The sequence below is a fragment of the Acanthaster planci genome, linkage group LG20 (genome assembly GCF_054643075.1).
Source record: "Acanthaster planci isolate LZ-2023a linkage group LG20, COTS_SCS, whole genome shotgun sequence".
Lineage (NCBI taxonomy): Eukaryota > Metazoa > Echinodermata > Asteroidea > Valvatida > Acanthasteridae > Acanthaster > Acanthaster planci.
Genome location: NC_141796.1, coordinates 4932385 through 4954191, shown reverse-complemented (window position 1 = coordinate 4954191; position 21807 = coordinate 4932385). Strand labels below are relative to the sequence as shown.

General features: G+C 41.7%; 1 protein-coding gene across 7 annotated transcripts in view; it reads right to left on the bottom strand.

The window, feature by feature from the left end:
* The window catches only part of LOC110977982 (aristaless-related homeobox protein A-like), a 58049-nt gene that overhangs the window by 19562 nt on the left and 16680 nt on the right, over positions 1 to 21807 (bottom strand). For all 7 annotated transcript variants that reach the window (XM_087130810.1, XM_087130805.1, XM_087130806.1 and 4 more), the window contains exon 2: positions 17638 to 17999. In XM_087130810.1, coding sequence (XP_086986936.1) covers positions 17638 to 17999 — 362 coding nt within the window. The remainder of the gene's footprint in view (positions 1 to 17637; positions 18000 to 21807) is intronic.

Here is a 21807-nt window from a genome sequence, read left to right as displayed (position 1 = left end):
AGAGGGCGAGGAAGACGGCGGGTGGACTAGGTATTTTCAAATTTTCCAATCTTTCAATGATGATGTGGTTTACATTCGTCCTTTTTGTGATGATGGCTTTTCTTCCAGTTGCCACTCTCAACGTTAATGAATTAAGGAATGACATAAAATGTAATGTCTTTTTTGAAAACCTTAAACGGAAACAGTTTTACAAGAAACTTATTCTGAGGAGGGTGATGAACAGGTATGGGAACCTGAATGGAAGGGCGTAATTCATTTCAATCATGGTAGTTGAAAATCCAGAAAGGTTGCCATTCTCTTATCAGAAAAATATGGGTTGAATATTACAAACATTAATAAGGATGATAATGGGCGGTGGATTTTGGGCGAAATAAGGTGGAACAATAGCACTTAGTATGTTGCTTCGGTTTACGCCCCAAACGATATACACAACCGAACGATCTTCTTTGACAATCTTGTTGATAAAATTGATAATGAGAATGAGTGGATTGTGGGAGATTTCAATTGCGATCTTGATAGAGATCAAATAAAAGATGTGAATAAAACCATTATTCAAAATATCATGAGCGAAAAAGACTTTTTTGACGTATGTCGCACTATGAACAGCAATATCTCAGGGTTTACTCATTATCACAAGGGGACGAGGCAAAAGACTAGAATTGACTATTTAATGGTTTCGTCTAATTTTATTTTCAGTATTTCCAATGCTAAGGTTCACCCGCTGGGATTAAGTGATCATCATATCATCGATATGAAACTTGAAGATCCTTCGTCCATCAGTTATGGACTAGGCAGATGGATATGCAATAATAGTCTCTTAAAAAGGAAGAAACACTGTTTAGACTAGTTCCTTTTTGGAGTTTTTGGCAGGCAAATACAGTCATATTACTGATTTCTAGGGAAGTAAGGAAATCTTGAGTGAAAGAAATTCTTAAGGAATTTGGTAAAGAAAAGGTTCAAAAATAAAAGCGGGTTCGGAGTTAGAGTTCGAAATGTTATGAAGGATGAAGGAGAAAACCTTCTAAATTCTTCCTTCTATTAGAAAAGCAAAACAGAAAGAGTAGTAGAATGGACAAACTTCTCAGTCAAGATGGCGCTATGCAGATACTCTAGATGGAACGCTTAATATTGCTAATACTTTTTACAGCAATCTTTATAAGTGTGAAAGCGTATCAAAAGATTATCTTTAAAACATTATTTCTAATATTAAAGAGAAAGACATTTCTGATGATATTTATAATGACCTGGAAAAAGGTATTACAATAGAGGAAGTGAAAGGGGTCCTTTACTAAATGAACAAAAACAAGTCTCCTGGTATTGATGGTCTTACCGTAGAATTTTATCAATGCTACTAGGATATCATTGGTACAGATTTGGTCGAGGTTTACAATGCCTGTTTCAAGTCAGGATCTCTAAGCGAATCTATGAACAGCGCCCTATATGATTTACAAAAATTCTGGGAATAGACACGAATTGAAGAATTGGCGTCCAACAAGCCTCCTTACAATTGATTATAACATTCTCTCCAAGGTCATTACTAACAGGCTTAAAGTTATTATGCCAGTTTTAGTAGGTGAAAAACAATCTTGTGGTGTGGTATGTAGAAAGATACATCATAATTTTATGCTCATACGAGATGTCGTGGATTATGCCATTTGGGTCAATTTAGAATCTGCTTTTATTAGTATTGATCAAGAAAAACATTCAATCGGATAAATTGGAATTATCTTTTTGCCGTGATGGAGAAAATGAAAGTTCCGGCTGTTCTTATTAAGTGGATTAAACTTTTGTATGGCGATCCGAATTGTCGTATTATTATTAATAATAGCATAGGTTCACCGGTCAAGGTGGAAAGAAGAATAAGACAAGGTTGCCCTCTGTCTCCTCTCCTGTATTCTATTTGTGCAGAAGGCCTTGATGCTCTTGTTAGAAACAATTTGACTTTAAAAGGAATAACCCTATCTGATGAGAAGAGTAGTGTTAAAATTATTCAACATGCAGATGACACGAGTTTGTTTGTTGGGAAATGACAATGATTTCCGAGTTATAGACGATATTTTCAATATCTACAGTACAGGATCCGGTTCCAAGGAAAACGCTGATAAATCTAAAGGTTTAAGGCTAGGGAAATGGCGGACGAGGGTGGATAAGCCGTGTGGCTTTCAGTGGGATAATAAATTGAAAATTCTTGGAATTTATCTTGGAAACGATGTCTTCCCAATGCTAACTTGAAACCAAGAATTAGTAAAATGCAAGGTACTTTAAGTAGGCCTAAGTGGTCTCGGCGTAATTTGACGTACAATGGTAAGGTGGTCATTGTCAACAGTTTTGTTGGAGGAGTGTCCGACAATCTCATTAAAAAATGAGTAATATGATCAGGCATTACTTTTGGAATGGCAAAATCAATCGAATCAAACAAAGCATGATTGTTGGACCAAAATCCATGGGAGGAATGGGTTTAATTGACATTGAGTCAAGTTTATTGACATAAACTATTGAGTGTTAAATTACAGTGGTTTAAATGTTACTGTAATGAGCAGGGAGCCTGGAAAACCAGCTCGACTATTGGATTAAGAAAGCCAGCGGCTCTGATAAGCTTGATTGGTATATTTTGGCCAATGTCAAAAGGCCATTACTGACTACTGATTTTTATGTGGACCTCATTACCGCTTTTCAAAAGGTTGGAGGTCGGGTGTCAAAAGATTTCCGTACTCTGTTGGAGTGTGAAGAAATTCCATTATGGAACCGTGTAGTTGTTACTAGAGACTCTTCTTTTTTAAAGAGTCAGATCCTAAAAGCAAAGGGCTATTGTTACTTAAAGGATATTACGAGAGACTACGAATTAATAACATTTTAAGAAGCTGGTCAGAAGTGTAATGTAAAAAATATTATTTCCGGACGTTTAATGGGCCGAATCCGAAAACATATAGACAAGTCTTTAATTCAAGAAAAGAGACTGGGTCCGCCTAATCATCTGTGCAAGAGGTTGACTACACTAAATATTCGATTCTGCTGCAGATTCTTCCTTATACGTATCGAAGATAAATACAAAAACTGTGTATATAAAGTTGATCCTACAATGTTTTGTTAACCCTAAATATCTGGCAAAATGTATTGCACCTAGGGAAAAGTCCTGAGTGGCCTTGTGTATGGAACAGTATTTGGTGAAATAAGTTATTAGATCCCGAAGATAAACAATTTTGGTATAAATTAAAATTTCCAATTTTGCCCACGAAGGATTTGTTGTTTAAGATGGGTAAAGTTGGCGATGTGACTTTCCCCCTCTGTAAAACTGAAGTGGAGACTCATAAGCATTTATTTATATACTGCGTATACACTCAAGATGCGTGGATTTTTGTTGAACAAGTGCTTCAGAAACTTTCAAGTAATAACCTTTTTTCCTTAATGATATAGTATTAAAGTTAATTCTCGGACATAATTTGAAGCCGATTTTTGGCGTAATAGTATGTAAAATGCTTCGTCAGATTTGGAGGATTAGATGTGATATTGTCTTTGATATTGTCTTTTGACAATGTATCAAATGATTTCTTTTCTGAGCACACAGTGTTTATTAATAATATGTACGTTGGGTAAGGGTAAAACCCGTTATATAAAAGTATCCAATGATGTTGACATTGTTGTACTGTTCAAACAAAGTCTGACATGGTTTCTGTCAATGGAAACGAGCAGACTGGGAGAAGAGTTGTTCGATGCAAATTACGGTAAAAAAAATCTCCTTGTACATGCATAGATAATGGAGTTCAGTATTTCTTTTAGATTGACACATTATGATGTATAAACGGGGACTCATTCTCTCATTACACAAAATGTAAGGTTTGTTATTTTGTTATAGTTTTCTTCCTTTCATTGTTTTGGAAAACCAATTGTGACCCATTTCGTTTCATCTTTCTAGTATTCTTGAATTTCCTGTTGTAGTTTTATTTTATCTGCAAATAATTTTAATCCTTGCGTTTATCTTTTGTTTTATAAGTGATCAAAAGTTGTAAAAGAATGAAGTTCCTCTTGTACTTACATGGAATTAATAAAAGGTGTCGTATAACTCCACTTTAAAACCCAAAAAAATAAATAAAAAGCCCCATTGGAATGTAGTGAATATAGAGTTTGAATAGTTTCCAACTTGTAATTAGCTTAACGAAGGAAACTGTTTTCACGACTAATGAAACAATTATGTTCTATCCAGTTCAGTCTGTAAAAATAGCCCTCCACAACCCTTTGAACCAATTAATTGAGACTAAAAATGAACCCTGATGAACATAACCAGGCCTGGTATGGACATTAAGTCAGAGAAAGAAATAGAGTAAAGAAACAAACGTTTTTTAAAAATGGTTTTGCAACAATATTTCCTTTTAAATTTCTTGACAGTTCTCGTATATATTTATGAGGTTCAAATAGTACGGTTCTTGATTTTTCGGGGAAGTTGAAACTTTTTTTAAATACCAGGAAATAAAATGTTAGAAGGATTCAAAGATCCATTCACAATTAAAAATGCAAATTTCCTGTTCAATGAAATTTCTTCAAAGGGATCCGGTAGGGCGGTGGTTTTTATTCACCATTCTGCCTCTCTTGCCCTGCGGTTAAAGTTGTCCGCATAACATTTTCTTCTTAATTCTACAAAAAATGAACAATACTGAAGACAAATTGGGATAAAACAATCTGTTTTGCCATATACTTTCCCCCGTTACTACACAGGCGTCGTACGATCAATCAACCTCCGATCACTTCAGGGATTACTCCACGCAGGTCCTCGATAAGAAAAAAAAACCTCTCCCATTTTAGAAATGGACGGGAGACACCATTGCAGACCCTCTCAGGTGAACTCAGTCACCGGATTAGGTGTTTCTTACTCCCCAATGAAACATTTCCTAAAGGCTAGGGGGAACATGTGTTTTTCGGTCTCCGTTTCCTGTAGCGATTGATCACAACATGTCACGGCCAAACTCTCGCGGAATCCTACGTCGAGATTTACCAAGTCCCTGACTACGTGAATTTCCGAGACTTGATGATCCAAATATTTATCTGGGAAGGTTTTGTTCTGATTTAAAAGCACGAGACAGACAGTTGGCAACCTTGAATTGGAATAAATCTAAAAAAGATGGAGCACATGAAAAGGCTAGTGTGACAATATTGATAATTGTGACTACGATGTAGAGAAAACCGTCTTTCATCTCGTTCGAACACCATCCTGAAATCCAATTTCTTTTCCATCCACATGTCTGCGTATGACCTTTCAGAAAGCTTGGCATTTGACCTCGTAGGTGTGACCTCTGTAACTGACGTGATCGAATTCCAAACCAAGACGTCCATGCATCTTCGACAGCGTGTCATCAGTGTGTAATTGCACGTTGTGTCATCTCATTCCAGGATGTTCCTGGACTAAAGCGGCCGTGAAGTCCAGGGCATATTGTTTTCATCGTCGAGCTGCAGGGTAGCGGCGCGGTTCGCCGAGGCGGGCCGCGCCGGGGCGTGCTTAAATACAGCTGGCTACAAGCAGCAAGCGGCCGGCCATACTGGCCCACGAATATTCCGGCGGCCGGTCGCGAACACGGGCGTGGGCAAACTCACTGCATTCCGCTGTTTATATCTTGTTCCCTGTCTCGTACTCCAGGAGAAGAGCTTGGACACCGCAAGAGGGTTAGGCCGTGCTTGAAGTCGGGCATTTATACTGGGGCCAGGGCAGAAACCAGCTTGGAGGACGAGAACGGTCATTTCTAGTATTCAAGTGTACCATGAGGTGTCATCCGGACCCCGAAATGAAAGTTTCGTGTCTAATAAACGGTTGATTACGCGTAGAATTCCAGTACATGATGCACTTTTTAACATAAATGAAAAAAAAGAAAAAGGTGACAGCCAGGGCGCATTTGCTACTAAGCTAGTATTAGAGTTCCTGTTCATATGCATATTCTTCATTTGTTGGAACAATTTCCCCACATCAAAAACTGGCACGTGCGAGCATGCTGGTGTCATTTTCAAGAGTAACCACAATATGAGTGAGTGACCACGGTGGTGTACTCAGCAAGCAGCTTTATAGCCTTTCCAGAGCCGTTCACCTTCACGGTTGTCAAACCCAATCAACCTGACTGAGCCGTTCATGTTACACACCTCGACATCTCACCGACGCCGGCGAAACGCCAAGATCAGCGAGACTCGTAGAGTCCCCTCCCCGGTCCCCAGGGCAGGGCCCCTAGGGCTGGGGCTCAGAGACCTCCGTTCATTAAGCAGCCTTTATCTCAGTTCAGCAGCTCAAAACTCTGGAGGGGTTTTTGGTACAGTCACCCCTCGTGGCACGACAGGAAGGCCCAACTTCAGAGAGTGGACAAACTCCTGACGAGGTAGTGAAGAAAAACCTGGTCATGCCCCCTCCCCCCATCAATAGTCGGCGAAGACATAATGTTGGACGATACAGGTGTACCGGTGCAGAGTTTTCTTTGCGGGGGGTTCTTGTACAGTCAGCCTAGTGCCGACGACAGCCTGCGAAAAAGGGCAAACTCTACGACAGAGGTCATGCACTTTATCTCTTCGCGCCAAAGGTAGGACCAAAGGTTGCTATCTCCAGATCTTGACAACAAATGTCTTACAGGTGTTGTCTTGCCTGCGCTTTTGCACAGTCACGGTGAGCAGACGATGACGTGCCTGAAGCTTGGCGCCAATTTAAGACCTTTCTCAAGGAAGAGATTTCTCCACAAGGCAACCCTGCAATCACGCTTTGCTGATTCGATCCTGATTCGATTGACGTCATTGGAAGAAAAACATCAGTCACCTTTTGTGTTATACAACTGAGCTATGGTGATAGTTAATTTTATATTAGGGGCCTAATTTCATCTTGGCGCTGATTACCGCAAAATTCCGCGCTTACGATCTCCAATCCGCGCAAACCGCGCTAGCAGAAAGTTCTACGCTTATCTTTTAAGCACATAATCCTTAGTTGGGATATACGCATGCGCACAAGCCAAAATTCCTCACTAACCCGTGAAATACGCTCGCCGTCAGCACAAAAATTTCTGCTATCGTAAGCAGCCCCATGAACTTGGGCCAAATACTGATAACTTTATTAGTTTTCACATCTTCTGGTTCACAGAAGGTGTGGAAAACATTAAAAGTAGCTACGGGACCTTACGTTGCTGGGATCCTAATTTAAAACTGGCAATTCACAATAGCGCGCCTCTAAGAGTTTGCAACACGTTGACCAATCACAATGCGCGAAATCTGTCGACCCTTTCCAAATGAAAAACAAAATCATCAAGTGCCAGGTAGCTAGCGATTTGACAAAGAGGGTCTAACTTTATGTCGTTATTTGTGCTCGAAATTTTTCTTAATTGTTTGAAAGTTTTATGTCCCTTCAGTACTTATGACTTTCACTTAACTTTTAACTGAGTCGGGGTACCATACTGTGGCATTTATACTGTATGATGTTCATCCATTCTATTGGATGCTTGTTAACTAACAATGTACACGTCAAGTCATGGGATTCCAATTTAAACGAGGCCACTGCATCGCCAAGGGATATGTGTGTACATTGTATTTTCAATCCTTGAGAGGTCTATACCTCTTGACTCCACTGTTTCCAGTTGACCTAATAACGCAATAAGTCGAAATATCGGATGGCCCACGTGTCATTTCAATTATCCCCACTGATGCTTTGTGTCAACAGAGACGCAGTTATCATCGAAATGGTCGAGTTACAATTAACGTAATTAGAGTTGGCAATCCACGATCAACAACAGTTGAATAGAGCTGCTTGTTAAATTAAATTATCAATAAAATTTCAAGGCATACATGACAACATTAGACATTTCAAGGCGTGTCTACAATATCGTTTTATGTGTAAAATTGTGTTACGTTTCTGGAGCATGACCGACATTATCGGAAGCAGTGCTCCTTTGGTTTTGAAAATTCCATAACCCATAAATTGAATCAAGAGCGCCATCAGTTGGTCAACAACTAACATGTGTCTACTTGTGAAATTCCTATGTTATTTTACACAGTTCAAAGATAAGATTGGAGAATGCAGATACTTCGCACGAACTATTGCCCAAACTGGCACTAACGGCTCCTACTTCAATGGGAATCTTTCAGTTGAAAAAGCATCTCTTGTATTTTTACTTCCATAACTTACGACGGGAGCGACGATTCCGACATACCCACATTTGTTTGAAACCTTCCTTCGTTAGTGCATCAACGCAAACGATATCTGCCACGCGCAAATCACATGGGACAAGCAGTTCAACTTCGCTGCTGGTCATTTGCAACTTCACCCTGTGGATTGCGAAAAAAACAAGTTTCAGCCTCTCCTGCCAGTGGGACAAGTGCGGTAGAAATCAGGTCTGATTCCGATTCTGAACACCGCAACATGGCTGAAAGATTGTATTTGAGGTTGGTTGGGTTGAGAAACGACAACGAACCGAGTCTTCTCTTGGGAATGTAGGTGCACACAAAATACCAGTTTAGAAAACAGAACTGAAACTGGCAGGATATCACTAGATACCGCAGATAATCTTTTAATGGTATCGTATTTGAAAAACAGGTTTATAAGCTTTTGCTTATAAAATGGTGGATAATGCACTTACTTGAAAACAAACTAGGCAAATTCACACTTTTAACCAGTGGAAAGAAAACGTTTTTGTGTCCTGCTCACCATCTGAGAGCATTGAAAAAGAAAAGAACACTGTAACATGGCTGTCAGTGTTCTGAGAGCATGAAAAGTGCAGCACTTTGCTGCACTTTTAATTCTTTAGGCCAAGTTTGGGGTGATAAGTTACCGAACAACACGCTGTCATTGCCTTTAAAACCAGTGCCATCAGAGCTAGGAAACAAGTCGCACCCGGGGGAGCATGACCTATTGACACCACGGAAATTGGTCCTGTGCCTCTGGGATACGGCGGGGCAGAGTTTGGATAAAAGAGGTTTGCATACTTACAGGTTGCACTTAGAGGGCTATTGACTAATGAATGAGGAAGTATATACTTAACACTTAGATTCGAACACAAAAGCTTCCGAAGTGTAATGGCAGATTAAAATCACTCTAACTGATGAAATAGAAAAATTGAAGTTGTTTACCATCCCAGAGTTAACGTTTATTAATTACATAGGTAAAGACAGACTGAAACAGTCTGGGTCTGTCTTAACAATACACTTCGCTAACGCAGTAGAGACACCGCAACCAGTATGAAAAGAACACATGAGCAATGTTTCGACGAAAACCTTCCTTTGAAAATTAAAAACGAACAGGCGCTTGAGGGCGCAATAGTCTCGGTGACATTCCAACTGCTGTCCTTTTGGCGATATTTAGAAAGTTCAGGGTGAAAACAGAAAAAATGAACTTCAGATTAAAAGTTTGTTTTCATAACAAAACAATTAAATTTGCATGGAGTCAAAAAGACCCTTTTTCTACTATGTTGTCCACGGGCAATAACGGCATTTTAATGATCAAGCGAAATTGAAAATCCTTGATGGCGCGGTCCTAGTAGTGTACGGTCGCACCACGCCAAAAACTGCCTTGGCGAAATATTTACGGTTAGTTCATTATCTGATGTTGTTGTCGTTATTGCTTTTCCCCCCTCTCTCTTCCGATCGCCAAATAACTTCCACATCTGTTCTCACAATCCGAGGCCGGTGCCGTTTATAGTGATTTTAGAGTTTCGGCATAGAGCTATTGCGACAGTTGCTTTAAAACGAAAAAGCTTAAGACAGCGCAATTTGCATCGCACGTGGCCTTGTCTACTGCACCACAGTTCATTACATGGCTAGTAGTGTGAACTTAAGCACAAAGTTTTAAACGACGGTTAGCCTCTGGCTGTTCAACTACATAAGAAACACGGCAAATCAAACTTCAACCACAGCATCAATTATTAAAGAATGGCAACAACAAAACCAACAACAAACGATGTGTCTAATGCGGGACGTTTATGTTTGAATATTATGACACTTTTTACTAATGGCATTTTGAAGGGACACCAACAGAAATGAGCCTTATTATTAATAGTATTAGGGGGAAGGGAATTAATAATCTTCTGTTCTCTATTGGTCAATTTCAGTCAAGCATCACCATCGTATACTTCCATGTGGGTACACAGCATTGGCTGACGTTGAAACAAGCGTCGATTAAACACATTCGTGTGTCCATTGGGTTGGTGTAACCATGGTGTAACAAAGAAGCTGGGCCAATACCGAACGTGACAAGGGAGGCGACAACGCGAAAGGCTGCAATGCAACGGCAAACTGACGATAGTGAGAAACGACAAAGACAGCAAATGAGTAGGCAGCAATATTCAACATCACAGCACACACAGGACTGCTCTGATAGACAAGCACAAAATAAGCGGGTGGGATCCCCAGTCCGGCATTAGGCTAGCTGTGAAAGCCAATGACGTCACAGTCAAGAAGAAGGATTTTTGTGGGCGGAGCATGAAGGATGCTACTTTCTGTGACAACCCTTATCAACGCAAAAGAATACTTCACATCTGTTAGTTCTAAAATGTTTCCTACATGCCAATTCTGCAAACACTTGAGGACATATACAGATTCGGGACTTTCTCAGCTCGATTTGTAAAAACGAAAGCAACAACGAACACAAAATCGGGAACGCCTGTTTCACATCTCGTCCCCCATTTCGAAATGTTGGGAACTCCATTCAACTAGTTTTATAGACACGCAATTATGTATTCGGCGGTGGCCTTTCGATATCACTGCTGAAAATATCAGCGCTGGATGAAAAAGACATTATTATTAAATACATCGTGTCACCTGACGGCTTCTGGAAGTAACATTCGGCTGCAATGACCTTGACGAATGTACTTTAAAATGCGACCTCTTTGCACTTTCCACGGCGGATCCGCGTCTTCCCAAATCTGTTAACATCTCTCCCAAGTATTGCAACAGATGTTGCAATGTAAATTTGTTTTCTCTTCCCTCCCTCTCCTTCCCTTTCTCTCTCTCATTTTTCTTTCCGGAGGTTTAAAGTTCAATACCGGCTATCAAGATGGCGGGATGAAGTTCTCGAGGAAAAAAAAACGGTGTTGGCAGTAACCTTTTACCTTTTGTTTAAGGCGCCATCCGAGTGTCAATATTGTCCCTGTGGCGTCCTGTCTGGAAACTCGGGTATTGTTCTCCAGTGACAAGATGATATCTTCGTAAGCAATTTATACATTTGCAAAAAAGAGGGTGTATTCGATTGCAAGCCTGGAGATGAGCTGTAGTTTTCTGCAAAGATTATGTCTTACGCTAAGACTAAAATGACATACAAGTAAATCATTACAAAAATTGCCAGGGCTACTGTGGCAAACAATTTCAGAACTTTGACTTGAGAAACTTCGGCGAAAGAAGTCATTGGAACAGAGAGCTGGAGTATACCCCTTAATTATGTGGGATGGAGCGATGACATGAGTTATTTGCTCAAGGTTAGGGAGAAGCCGCTTCTGTCGGCGAGCAGTGCTCAGTACCAGGCCTACCGAGTACCGTCTCCTTCGCGACACAGACGGTAGATGTAACGCCACAAAACACGCTGATGACATTCCCACGTGCGGGGACGACACGCTAGACTGCAGCCGGGAATCGCAGCTGCTGGCTTTTCGCCTGGCGCTCTCTCCACTGTTTGGGGAAATAGCGCACAGTACATTACACTTGATCGCACGGTGCTTAAGCCCCAGAATGAATATTGAATTATACCATTATTTCAACCGTAACACATGTCCTCAGTGCTAGCTGTCCAAAAATAACCGGACATAGCAATGTGCCATGCATTATAACCGCACTGTCTGTTACACCCTGACAACAGTTTGTGTGGACGGTTCGCACAGCCTGCTTCGCATAGATTCAAATTATCGCTCACATTATTGCTCATTAGTTTCATATTTAGGAACAAATTTAATTTTATGGTCTTCTAGTTCAACTTCTGTTGCTGTAGTCAGGCCCTGTGATTCAGAACACGCTAAAATTCAGACGCATCTGTCTACGACAGGTGATTGGAAAACTCCCTAGAATTAAGTACAGTCGCCAACACCACAGTTTTATAATGAATTAACCTGCTCTAGCATGTAGAACTTTGCCATAGGTGATGTCAGGAACTATGCAACAGAGAAAAAGTGTTCATTTTGTTAACAAAATTAGGAGGAAATCCTCACCTCGTACTATGAGTTAACTTTCCTTTGTTGAGAATAACAATGATCATTACATCTAGGCCATCTAGTCAACCACAAGAGGCAAATGGAAGCATGGCGTGGATGGCTCAAAAGGCTGGCTAGTTTCTGGGTATACACTGCGTTATCACCGTGCAAGGGATCACCCCCTTTGCCTGGGTCCTCCCCCTCTAGTGTACATTCACAGAAATACTGCGACACGACGGCATGCAGTCGAATAAACAGATCCCGACTCTTCGTGCCCATCGGGGATATTACCCAAATTAATTTTGCACCTTGGGTTATTGGCAGTAAGGCACCCTACACAAGAAAGGGAAAGGTTTTAGGGAAAAGGGGGGCAGGGTGAGAGAGATGAAACTCAAATAAAATGAAATCAGATTGATACAGAGCCGTTAAGCAATTTGCCGTGATACAATAACACGGTTTATGCTTGACAAGGTTAACGGGTTTAGGGCTTACACGGTGATCTTGTTAAACAATTAGAGGGAAGTAGGCAGACGGAGATCTACAGCAACCGGGCTGCAATCATCCCAGAAAAAAAACCGACATGTGATCTGTTTGTCTGCGCAACCTGAGCCTGCCTCGAACTTGACCGCCAGTTGTTCAAGTTGTTTGCTGGGACTCATAAAAGTTTACTGGGTCTAAACTGTCCAAGGTTCTGTTGTACAATGGACAACGGACGATTCCTACCGACGAAAACCTCATGGTATTTACATGTAGGCCTACAGCATGTCTGAGAGCTTTACAAAAGTACCCATAGGACGTAAGGCCAAAGAAAAAGGAAAGTGAAAGACAAAGCATTCGGGATGTGAGAAAAAAAGATTGACGAAATGCGTTGAGTGTAAAATATATTTCCGTTTTGCGCAATTGCAGCTGCTCCCTCTTCTCTTTTTCAATTCATCATCGAAGTTATTAACCCTGCTTCACGCAAGGATCTGTATTTTAATCCAATTATTTCAGATAATCTCTGTTGCATGTCGGACGGTATCCCATGGGTGACCCTTCAAGGCGAAGGACTTAAGAAATTAGCAGGTCTTTTCCCCGTTTAGCGTAGAGCTTGCCATGTTTACGCCGCCAATACTCGACCAGTGCCCCAGGCTTCAACGCTGCTTCCCGCAACGGACCCAAATGGAAATGCTTCGCAGCGGTTGACAGTGATTTGATGGTGAATGTCCAATTGTTGGGACACGATTTTTTGCGCATAACCATCTCACTTAAAATCAGATGTGTTCTGAAGCTACCAGAATCCTACAACTCGCCTCAGGACACATTCAAGCAAAAGGGCCGTCTGTTCGCTTCAGTCTTCACCCGGCGATTTGCGGACAAAGTGCAGAGGTGGGAAAAGTAAACCAGAGAGATCAGAAGAGCAGATTTGTTTTTTCTCTAATAACATTGTTAAGGGCCATCAGATTTTGGTTGATTTCTTTCCATAATACGGAAAATTAAATTAAATGGCCTAATGTCTTTTTTTTTTGGAATTGTTACGAGGTTTGGAAAGGACCAAGACTACATGCATCTTTTAAACTGTGTATTTGGCAAACGAGATTGAAAGAGTCGTGAGCGTTTTGAAATGCATTTTGAGTTCTTTTCCGATGTGAGCTCTGTGGATTTGAAAAAAACAGATGTGAACGTCTAGCCGAGAGCAACGAGTCTCAGTGAAAGGTACTAACTTACAACCTTATTCATGTCACTATCACTGCGTCGAAATTGAGGAACGTAGTCGGAAACATCAATTAGGTACGATCCCGAGTGAGCTTTGGAACGGAAACGGAACGGATAGACATTACTGTGAACACGGCGGAAAAAACAAATTAGACTTTATATAAACAGCCCCATTGTTCAGTTTTTGATGTGGGAAATGTGACATACAGAACGTATGTCTGCATATCTGATAGAGTGTCATCGAATACGCCCGAGATGAACTAATTTTCGACCCAATATGTTTATTTGAGTCTCGGAACTTTTAAAGTAAGAATGACTTGTGAGTGGTATGACGCACGTAAGGTAGATTCCCTCAACATTATGCCTACAAAATGTAGTCCAATCTGATAAGCAAAGTAGTGTTTCTAATTAGAAATTCTTTGTGCTGAATGCAATGCAGTCTGAACGCACATACACGTGTGCTTGTTCGTCTATAGACTCTGTAGCGCAATTTATCTTTTTATAAGTATGATTAAACTTATATTCTAATACTTGAAAGTGTAAAGATCAAAGGTACTCTGGCAGATACTAAACTAAAATACCTCGATACAGAATCAACATTAAGCGTAGTAAATAAGTACATTTCCTAACATTGAAAAGTCGTAACGTTTTTTACAAAGCAATAAAAACTGATGTATTCGTTTGGTGCTCTAGTTTCCTGCAGCAAAAACCAGTAAATTGTTTTGTTGTTATTTGTAGCTATTGACGTCGTCATTTGTTGTCATCGTGGTCACATGGCCTCCCCATGCACCAGACGGACGCATGCTCCCCACGGTGCAAAAGCCTGGGGGTCAAGCCCTGGCTGTGCCCCCACATTGCTTGTCGCGGTGTGGGGCACTGACTACACGCGGCGAGGCTTTGTTGCACGCGGTTGCCTGTCTGTTCCAGTCAAGTTTGACCCCAAGCTAACACGACCGACAAGATTTGGCAGGGGACGATTGAAACAAGCTGAGGTTCGGTAAACAACGCTATATTTGGGGAACGACTAAAAAGAGGCGGGGAAATCCCTTCATTATCAACTTCGAGTCCGGAATATTCTCAGCCGTCGTTTACTTTGCCCACGATGAAAAATAAAATCAAATAAGTGCATTATTTCGTATCTGAATATAAAACATATTTAATGGCTGCTACGTTTTTAACTGTTAGAAATGATACAAACTTCTAGCAATAGACAATATCAAGCATCTTAACGGACATCAACGATACTAGCATTCACAACATCGACAGAAGCAAATGCAACAAAAGGCAACAACAGTGCCAACGTTAGTAATGAATGATGGAATTATGGCCACACTTTACCACCAGAATGATCAGGTAGAGGCTCACCATTACACAAAGGGACAACTCAACTTCAAGGAAACTCACACAGACTAGATGGCCAGTCTAATTTGTCCCCAGCTGGCTAGGTTCGACCAGCAGACCCACCGGATCGCTGTAATTATTATTTTGACGTTGGCCCACATGCCGGCAAATCAAGGGTCCATGCACTTTCCCCGCTTCAGGTTTGGCGTGTCCACGTATTGGATTGGTTTTTAAAAGGGGTCACTAAGGAAAATCTGATCTCTGTTATAAATCCATTTAGATGATTTTGGATCAGTCTCCACAAAATGCAAAACAAGATTATGCAAAGTGGCAGTTAGGGGCACAATAACAGCCTGAATGATATTGTATTCTTATGTGGAACTTTTCGACATAGAGTGAGTCATAAGTCTTCATAGTAGACAAAATTGTTACAAAGAACAATAAATTGCTTCTTCGAACCCAATGGAACTGTTTCAGTGTATTTCTAAAGCCTTTGTTTTGGTATTTAACCTCAGCCAATAATCAGATCAAGAACATGGCCCTATTTCAAGAATATGGCCGTATTTGCTGTAGCACTATTATTATGTGGTCGGTATGATTAGTGACAAGACAGTGGCATATTAACGAAACTTCTGCTTACAATGAAAATCTTAAAAAAAAATTAGACATGCATGTACATTTGCATTCTAGTTATCTCCGTTTAATTGACAGCAATTCCTTTCTCGCTTGAAATTTGCCATTGTTGTTCTTATTCAGCGGTATTGCGATGGAAAACTTACCCAAGCACAACTCCACGAAAACCTGTTTCAACAAAAATGTAACTTTAACACCAAGGAAGTTGGAGGATCACTTACGCACTACTACTTGTAGTTCCGAGTACTACGACAGCATGTTCTGTTTCGTGTATCATGCGACGTGATCGAAGGCACGCCGTGCGTAGCCCGGGGCTACACGGGGCCCGCTCGTCCGCCCCGGTCGCAGAGCTGCGCTTTGTTTTACGGGCGGCACGGCACAAACTTTGCCGACCTGGGTGAATTGTCCTTCATTTAACCTTTTTGCACACCCTTGAAATTGGTTTTCCCTGGACCACTCGGGTATTCGACACGTGGGAAACTGGAGCTTCTTCGGGGAGCCGGAAAGGCTCGCCGCACGTTTGCCACATCTATGCAGTGGCTTTAAAGTTGCACTCCGACTAGATGAAAGCACCATATTCAAATTTGGTTCTCACTTTCACAAGCGCCCAAACAATCAAGAACTCGGTCCCCGATCCTTCCTAGTCCCTCCCCCCGTTATTCTTATTTAAATAAAGTTCTGTGTTAGAAATGTTGGAGTGAGCTAAATGCTTACTTTAACATTAAACATATCTTGCTAGGAAGGAATTTAAAAAATTAACTTTATCTGTGCTTTTTGTTTGGAAATGTCACTCAAACCATGCAGAGGTAGACCTACTCTGATGAAATAGATTGCTTTGTCAGCATACAACCAAAGTCCAGGTGCTACCCAGATATATCTTCTAATTTGCTGGGCTCTGTTGAGGCCCTAAGACAAAGAGTCAATAAACCGATGATATCCGTGCAAGGCTTGGGCACAGTCAACAGGACTCAGGTAAGCAAATACCCCCTACCACACAATGTTCAGAACGTAACACCTCACGGATGGAGATACCACAACACATGATAACTCTGATAGCTGGCACGGCGCCCATAATGCCTGAATAGTGAACACCGTGGGGAGCAGTGTCTCATTTTAGGCGGCGAGAAGTGACAGTTGAGTTTGTTGTTTTCTCGCCGCCAGGTGTCACCAACGGGTAACGGGGCAGAGATCCGGCATCAGAGCGCGCAAACCGGCAGGGGATGCGCGCCTGGTGCTAACGTTGAGATAACACGAGGGGTGTAGTTGTTTGTCGCAGGGGTGGGGAACAGGCCGGGATAGCGTTACAAATTGCGGAAGAGACTGATTGGTTGAGGTGGGTGTTTACGAAGTTCAGAGGTTTGTACAATGGGACAGAGACATCGTTCGAGACGTCACCTGTTTGTCTTGTTTACAGGAACTTACAAAGTTTTATTTTAAAGCGTGCCAACACAGGGCGGCCAAATATCACCTCCCATACATTTTTTTGATTCAGCACTGTTCACACAACATCCCATAAGTCTTAATACTACCAACAAAGCCAAGCAGAAAGAAGTATCTAAAAAATATAAATTGGCAATGTGGCATGCACATGACTGTTGTTTCTTTGCCGATTGCATTCAGATGCTATGGGAGCCAAACAAAATCAGTTGCACAACCATAATACGCGCAGTAAAAAAATACTTCACCATCGGTGGTAACCAACGATTAATCATAAGACCATTCTTTTATTATCAATGCTATTTCGGAGCGGTGTAAGGTTGGACTTATGTGTAAAACCCTGCCTCTTGGTGGCAGCAGACAAAATGCCACGTGTTTGGTGGGACACTTGCAAAAAATGATGACAACTCACCTGCACGCGCGCCTCGGTGAGATCACACCGCAGGGCCAACTGCTCGCGACAATACACGTCCGGGTAGTGAGTCTTCTGGAAGACCCGCTCCATCTCCTCCAGCTGGAAGCTGGTGAAGGTGGTCCGGTTGCGACGCTTCTTCCTCTTGGAGGCGTCGTCCCCCTTGGAACCCTCTCCGTCCTTGCTGTCGTCCCCCTTGTTGTTGTTGTTCTCCTCGGAGGCCTTGTCCCGGGGGCTGCCGGTCGAGGCATCGTGCGGGTCGGACTTGGCACTCGCTAGGCCCACCCCAGCCTGGTTAGGGTTGTCCGAGTCCTTGACGGGGTCGCCCATGGGTGACGTCAGAGGGGCCATGTCTTTATTGTCTACAATAAAGAGACAAAATGTATGAAGGTCAAATATTGTTATCTGGCCAAAATTTGAACATACAGATCAAAGCATCCACTTTTCTCTCATATAAGGTCCCAGATACATAGTGAAACAGCAAACTGTAGAGACGATAAAAAGTTGTCTCCAAGGGTTCATTGCTGCAACATTATCTAATCGTCAGGACACCACTTAAACAATACTGTAACATTATAGTAGTTCAAAACTTTTTTTTTCATTTCACATTTGCCAGTGATAACACGATACCTACAAGTAAGAATTCAGAAGCGAGTCTCTGTGTAAAATACCTGCACTTGTGCCAGAAAGTTTACCCCTTATACCAGAAAGCTTACCTCTTACGGCGTCTTTTCCACAACATGAAATCGTATGTAAATATAGTAACTTCAGACGCATGCGTTGAAACAGTTAACAAGCCATTTTAGATTGCAACCTTAGCCCGGGTATAGTGTCAGGACACCTGACCCGGGGCAGCTTGAAGGCACGAGCCGTGTGCCCGCCAGGCCGCATGAAGTTACCTTTACTCGCCATGTCTTTGGTTAATCCATGAAACATATCAGTCTCAGCGTAGCGTGGCAGGCAACGATGTGAAGGAAATCCTCGCAATTAGTGGGGCCTAGCAAGTCAGGCAATGTGCTCAAGGGTGCAGACCACTAATTCAACTGAGAATTTCTGACCAGCTCATTAGCATTAAAAGTGCCCCCACAGTATCTTTTGAAAAAGGAGATTGTTTGGCCCCCAAAATGGTGAGATTGTGTAAATCGTCGCCAGGATCAACTCCCTGGGTCTTTGAGCTTTCATATGAGGGCAGAAGGGCTGAAAACTACGGTTGAAAAATGGTCTTAAGTGCCCGAGAAAGTTGAGGGTTGCCACTTGAAAAATGGCTGCAATCAGACTTCGGAAAAATCACTTTTTGGGGGGGTGATTTTGTTTTGTGGGAATAATTAAAAATGTAATTGGTTAGCCCACAAAAAATTGAAAAGAAATTGAAAGATAAGTGACCAGACAAGAATTTCATTTGTGTTTCAGAAATCTCAGGGATGTTGGCGTGCGTGCTATTGGGCCCTGAACGGTGCTGATTTTACACTGTTTTCAATGGGGCTTGAATTAGTGGACTGGACCCTCAAGTCAACAGAGAAATCTTAACGTGCAGTAGGCGTATGGATGTTGACATGGGCTGGTACCTTGACTTTTGGCGTTTCTCTTAATGCAAGTGGGATGCGGGGCTTCTACTAATGCTCAATTTGACGAGTTCAACAGCGAATGAAGATGGTTATTGCAACTGTATGAGTTGATTTTGGTGATGGTATTTATGATGGTCACGATGGTAATTTGAGTGATGAAGATGTTCGTTTTGGTGATCCTAACAATGACTGCAGTGGCAATGATGCTGCAATGTGGTCACAGAAATAATGACGAGGATAATGATTTAAATGACGATGACATTGAGAAAGTGAAGAATGGATTTAAGAAGCTCTGAAGGGAACCTAACACACTTGAGACATTGGTAATGATCAACCTTGAATCTTGTGATTTCCGTCGAAACTACATGTCCTTGCATGAATGACCAGAACACGTTGTTGACCAAACTAGCACACCTATGGCTAACTTGCACATGTGCCGAAGAGAGCATCAAAGACGGTGATAAAATTGCTTATTCATTTCTTAATGCTATATCGACAAGCCATAATAAAGGTAAACATGTTATCCTCGCAACGAAAACACCCAAAACAAGAAGGTTACATTTTGTATAGCCCCCGGGAGCTTCAGAAAAAAACACACCATGCTGTCTTGCGAATAGAACACCGACACCGCGACCACATCCACAAACATCGGTCCTCACGTTCTGACTACCCATGATGCCGACGCGTCAATCTCTCCCCTGGGCTGGCTGTACTTTCCGCCCTGGTAAGCCTCGCCTGGGCAGCGCTCGGACGCTGCCAAAATGGCCCCCGGCACAGTGTTGCACCGGCACGGGCCGACAGATCCCTTCTCCTTTTCTTTCTTCTTCCTTGACCCCACGAATGCAAGTTAGTGACCAGGGGTGCAAGGTCTAGCCCCAGGGGTGGAAGGTCGACCCCATGGGTGCTCAATCGGCAAGCGGAGACATCGTGGGACCACGCGGAGATGAAAGACTTACTAGTTGTTTTTGAGTTCCAAATCCAATTGATTTCAAAGTGTTTTTCCCCATCAGCTGCGAGACAGTTAAATTTAACATCTAAATCTGCCAGGATTATGTACCGGTAGATAATATAAAAATCAGAATTGAACTGGTTTTGTCAGTGTGAGGAACTGGTCATGGATTTCGGGTCACAAGCGTGAACATTGGTTAATTAAATGCTAAGTGTTCGTGTCAGTGGATTTCAAGAAAAAGACTTGTACAAATCTATAATGGATATCACACCTATTTTGACCTACTTGAGCCGTTACATGCATTATTTTGCAAAACGTAACCTAATCTATAAAGCCATGGTCGTGCTAGCACACAACCGTCCAGCAACAAACATGCGCAACAGCTGTGTACAAGACTCGTTGGTGCATGAATTCAGCGCAGATACATGTACTTGTAGCAGATATCATACGTTCCCATTCAAAAGTATTGCTACTTAGCAATCATTTAAGAATATCTAATAGATAACATTTTGTAACCAGCTAGGGGACGTGCGCCACTGACATGGATTGTTAATCATGCTTCAGCTCTTTAACACAGCCGTCTGTACATAGACATGCAGGAAAGCTTTCTCACTTCCAGTTCTTATACTGCTGACTCAAATATTTTTGTCTTTTAGATATTTCAAGTAACCTATATTGCCGTGTGCATATACATTTTTCCTGCAGCGACCACGTTTGTTTCCGACGTCGTGGTCTATGAATTAAGCCGTGAGGCCGGCCACTGCGCAATGTCAACAACATGATATCATCTCAGGCCCTGACTAAGAAAACAAACGACCTCCTCGGGGTAAATGTACACCACGCCCCGCCCTTCTCCAACTTATTTGCAATCGTAACCTGGCGTTTTTTGGATGGTTTTTAGCAAAACACTGGCATGGAGATTTAAAATCCAACATTTGTTACCAATACCTGAAATTGAGCCAATTGCAATAGAGAGCAAAGCAGCGAAAGTAACAAGATTAACACAACAGTAAAAAAAAATAATAAAAATAAAGTCAACGACATCACTGGTCACAACCTCACAAGGGAAGACACAATCCGAACGAAAATGACATCTATTCAACAGTGAGTTAAACTCGCCAACAAGAGCAAAAGTCTACCTCAAACTTCGTCTGATGGGCAGGCGAAATTGGAAATTGTAATTAAATTAGCACCGCCGTTTGATTGACCTTTTGGGTCCACGTACACTAAGATGAGACTCGAAGAAATATGAACCGGATTATTAAGTATACCAACAATGATTCATTTTGCAGACACACGATTTCGTCTAAAAACGCCAAAGCAGTTGACGCTCGACCTTTTCCATCCACGGCTGAAATTTCAACAACCTACATTACCTATATATGTTATTAAGGATAAGCTAAATATACACCAAAATTACCAACAACTGTTGTAATTCACAACAGTTATTATTTAATAAAATATTACCGGAGAATTTTAGAAACTAGATGTTAGGCCTAAGTGTATAAGAGCAGCTCCTGACAAGTAAAGATAAACATTAATTAACCTGGTCCGTCAGAGAACCATGCCATGGAGGATCCTTTCGAGGGTATTCTGTTTAACCGTATGTTTCTATCTCCATATTTAACCCTAACACTCCTCAGTCCTCCAACAGGT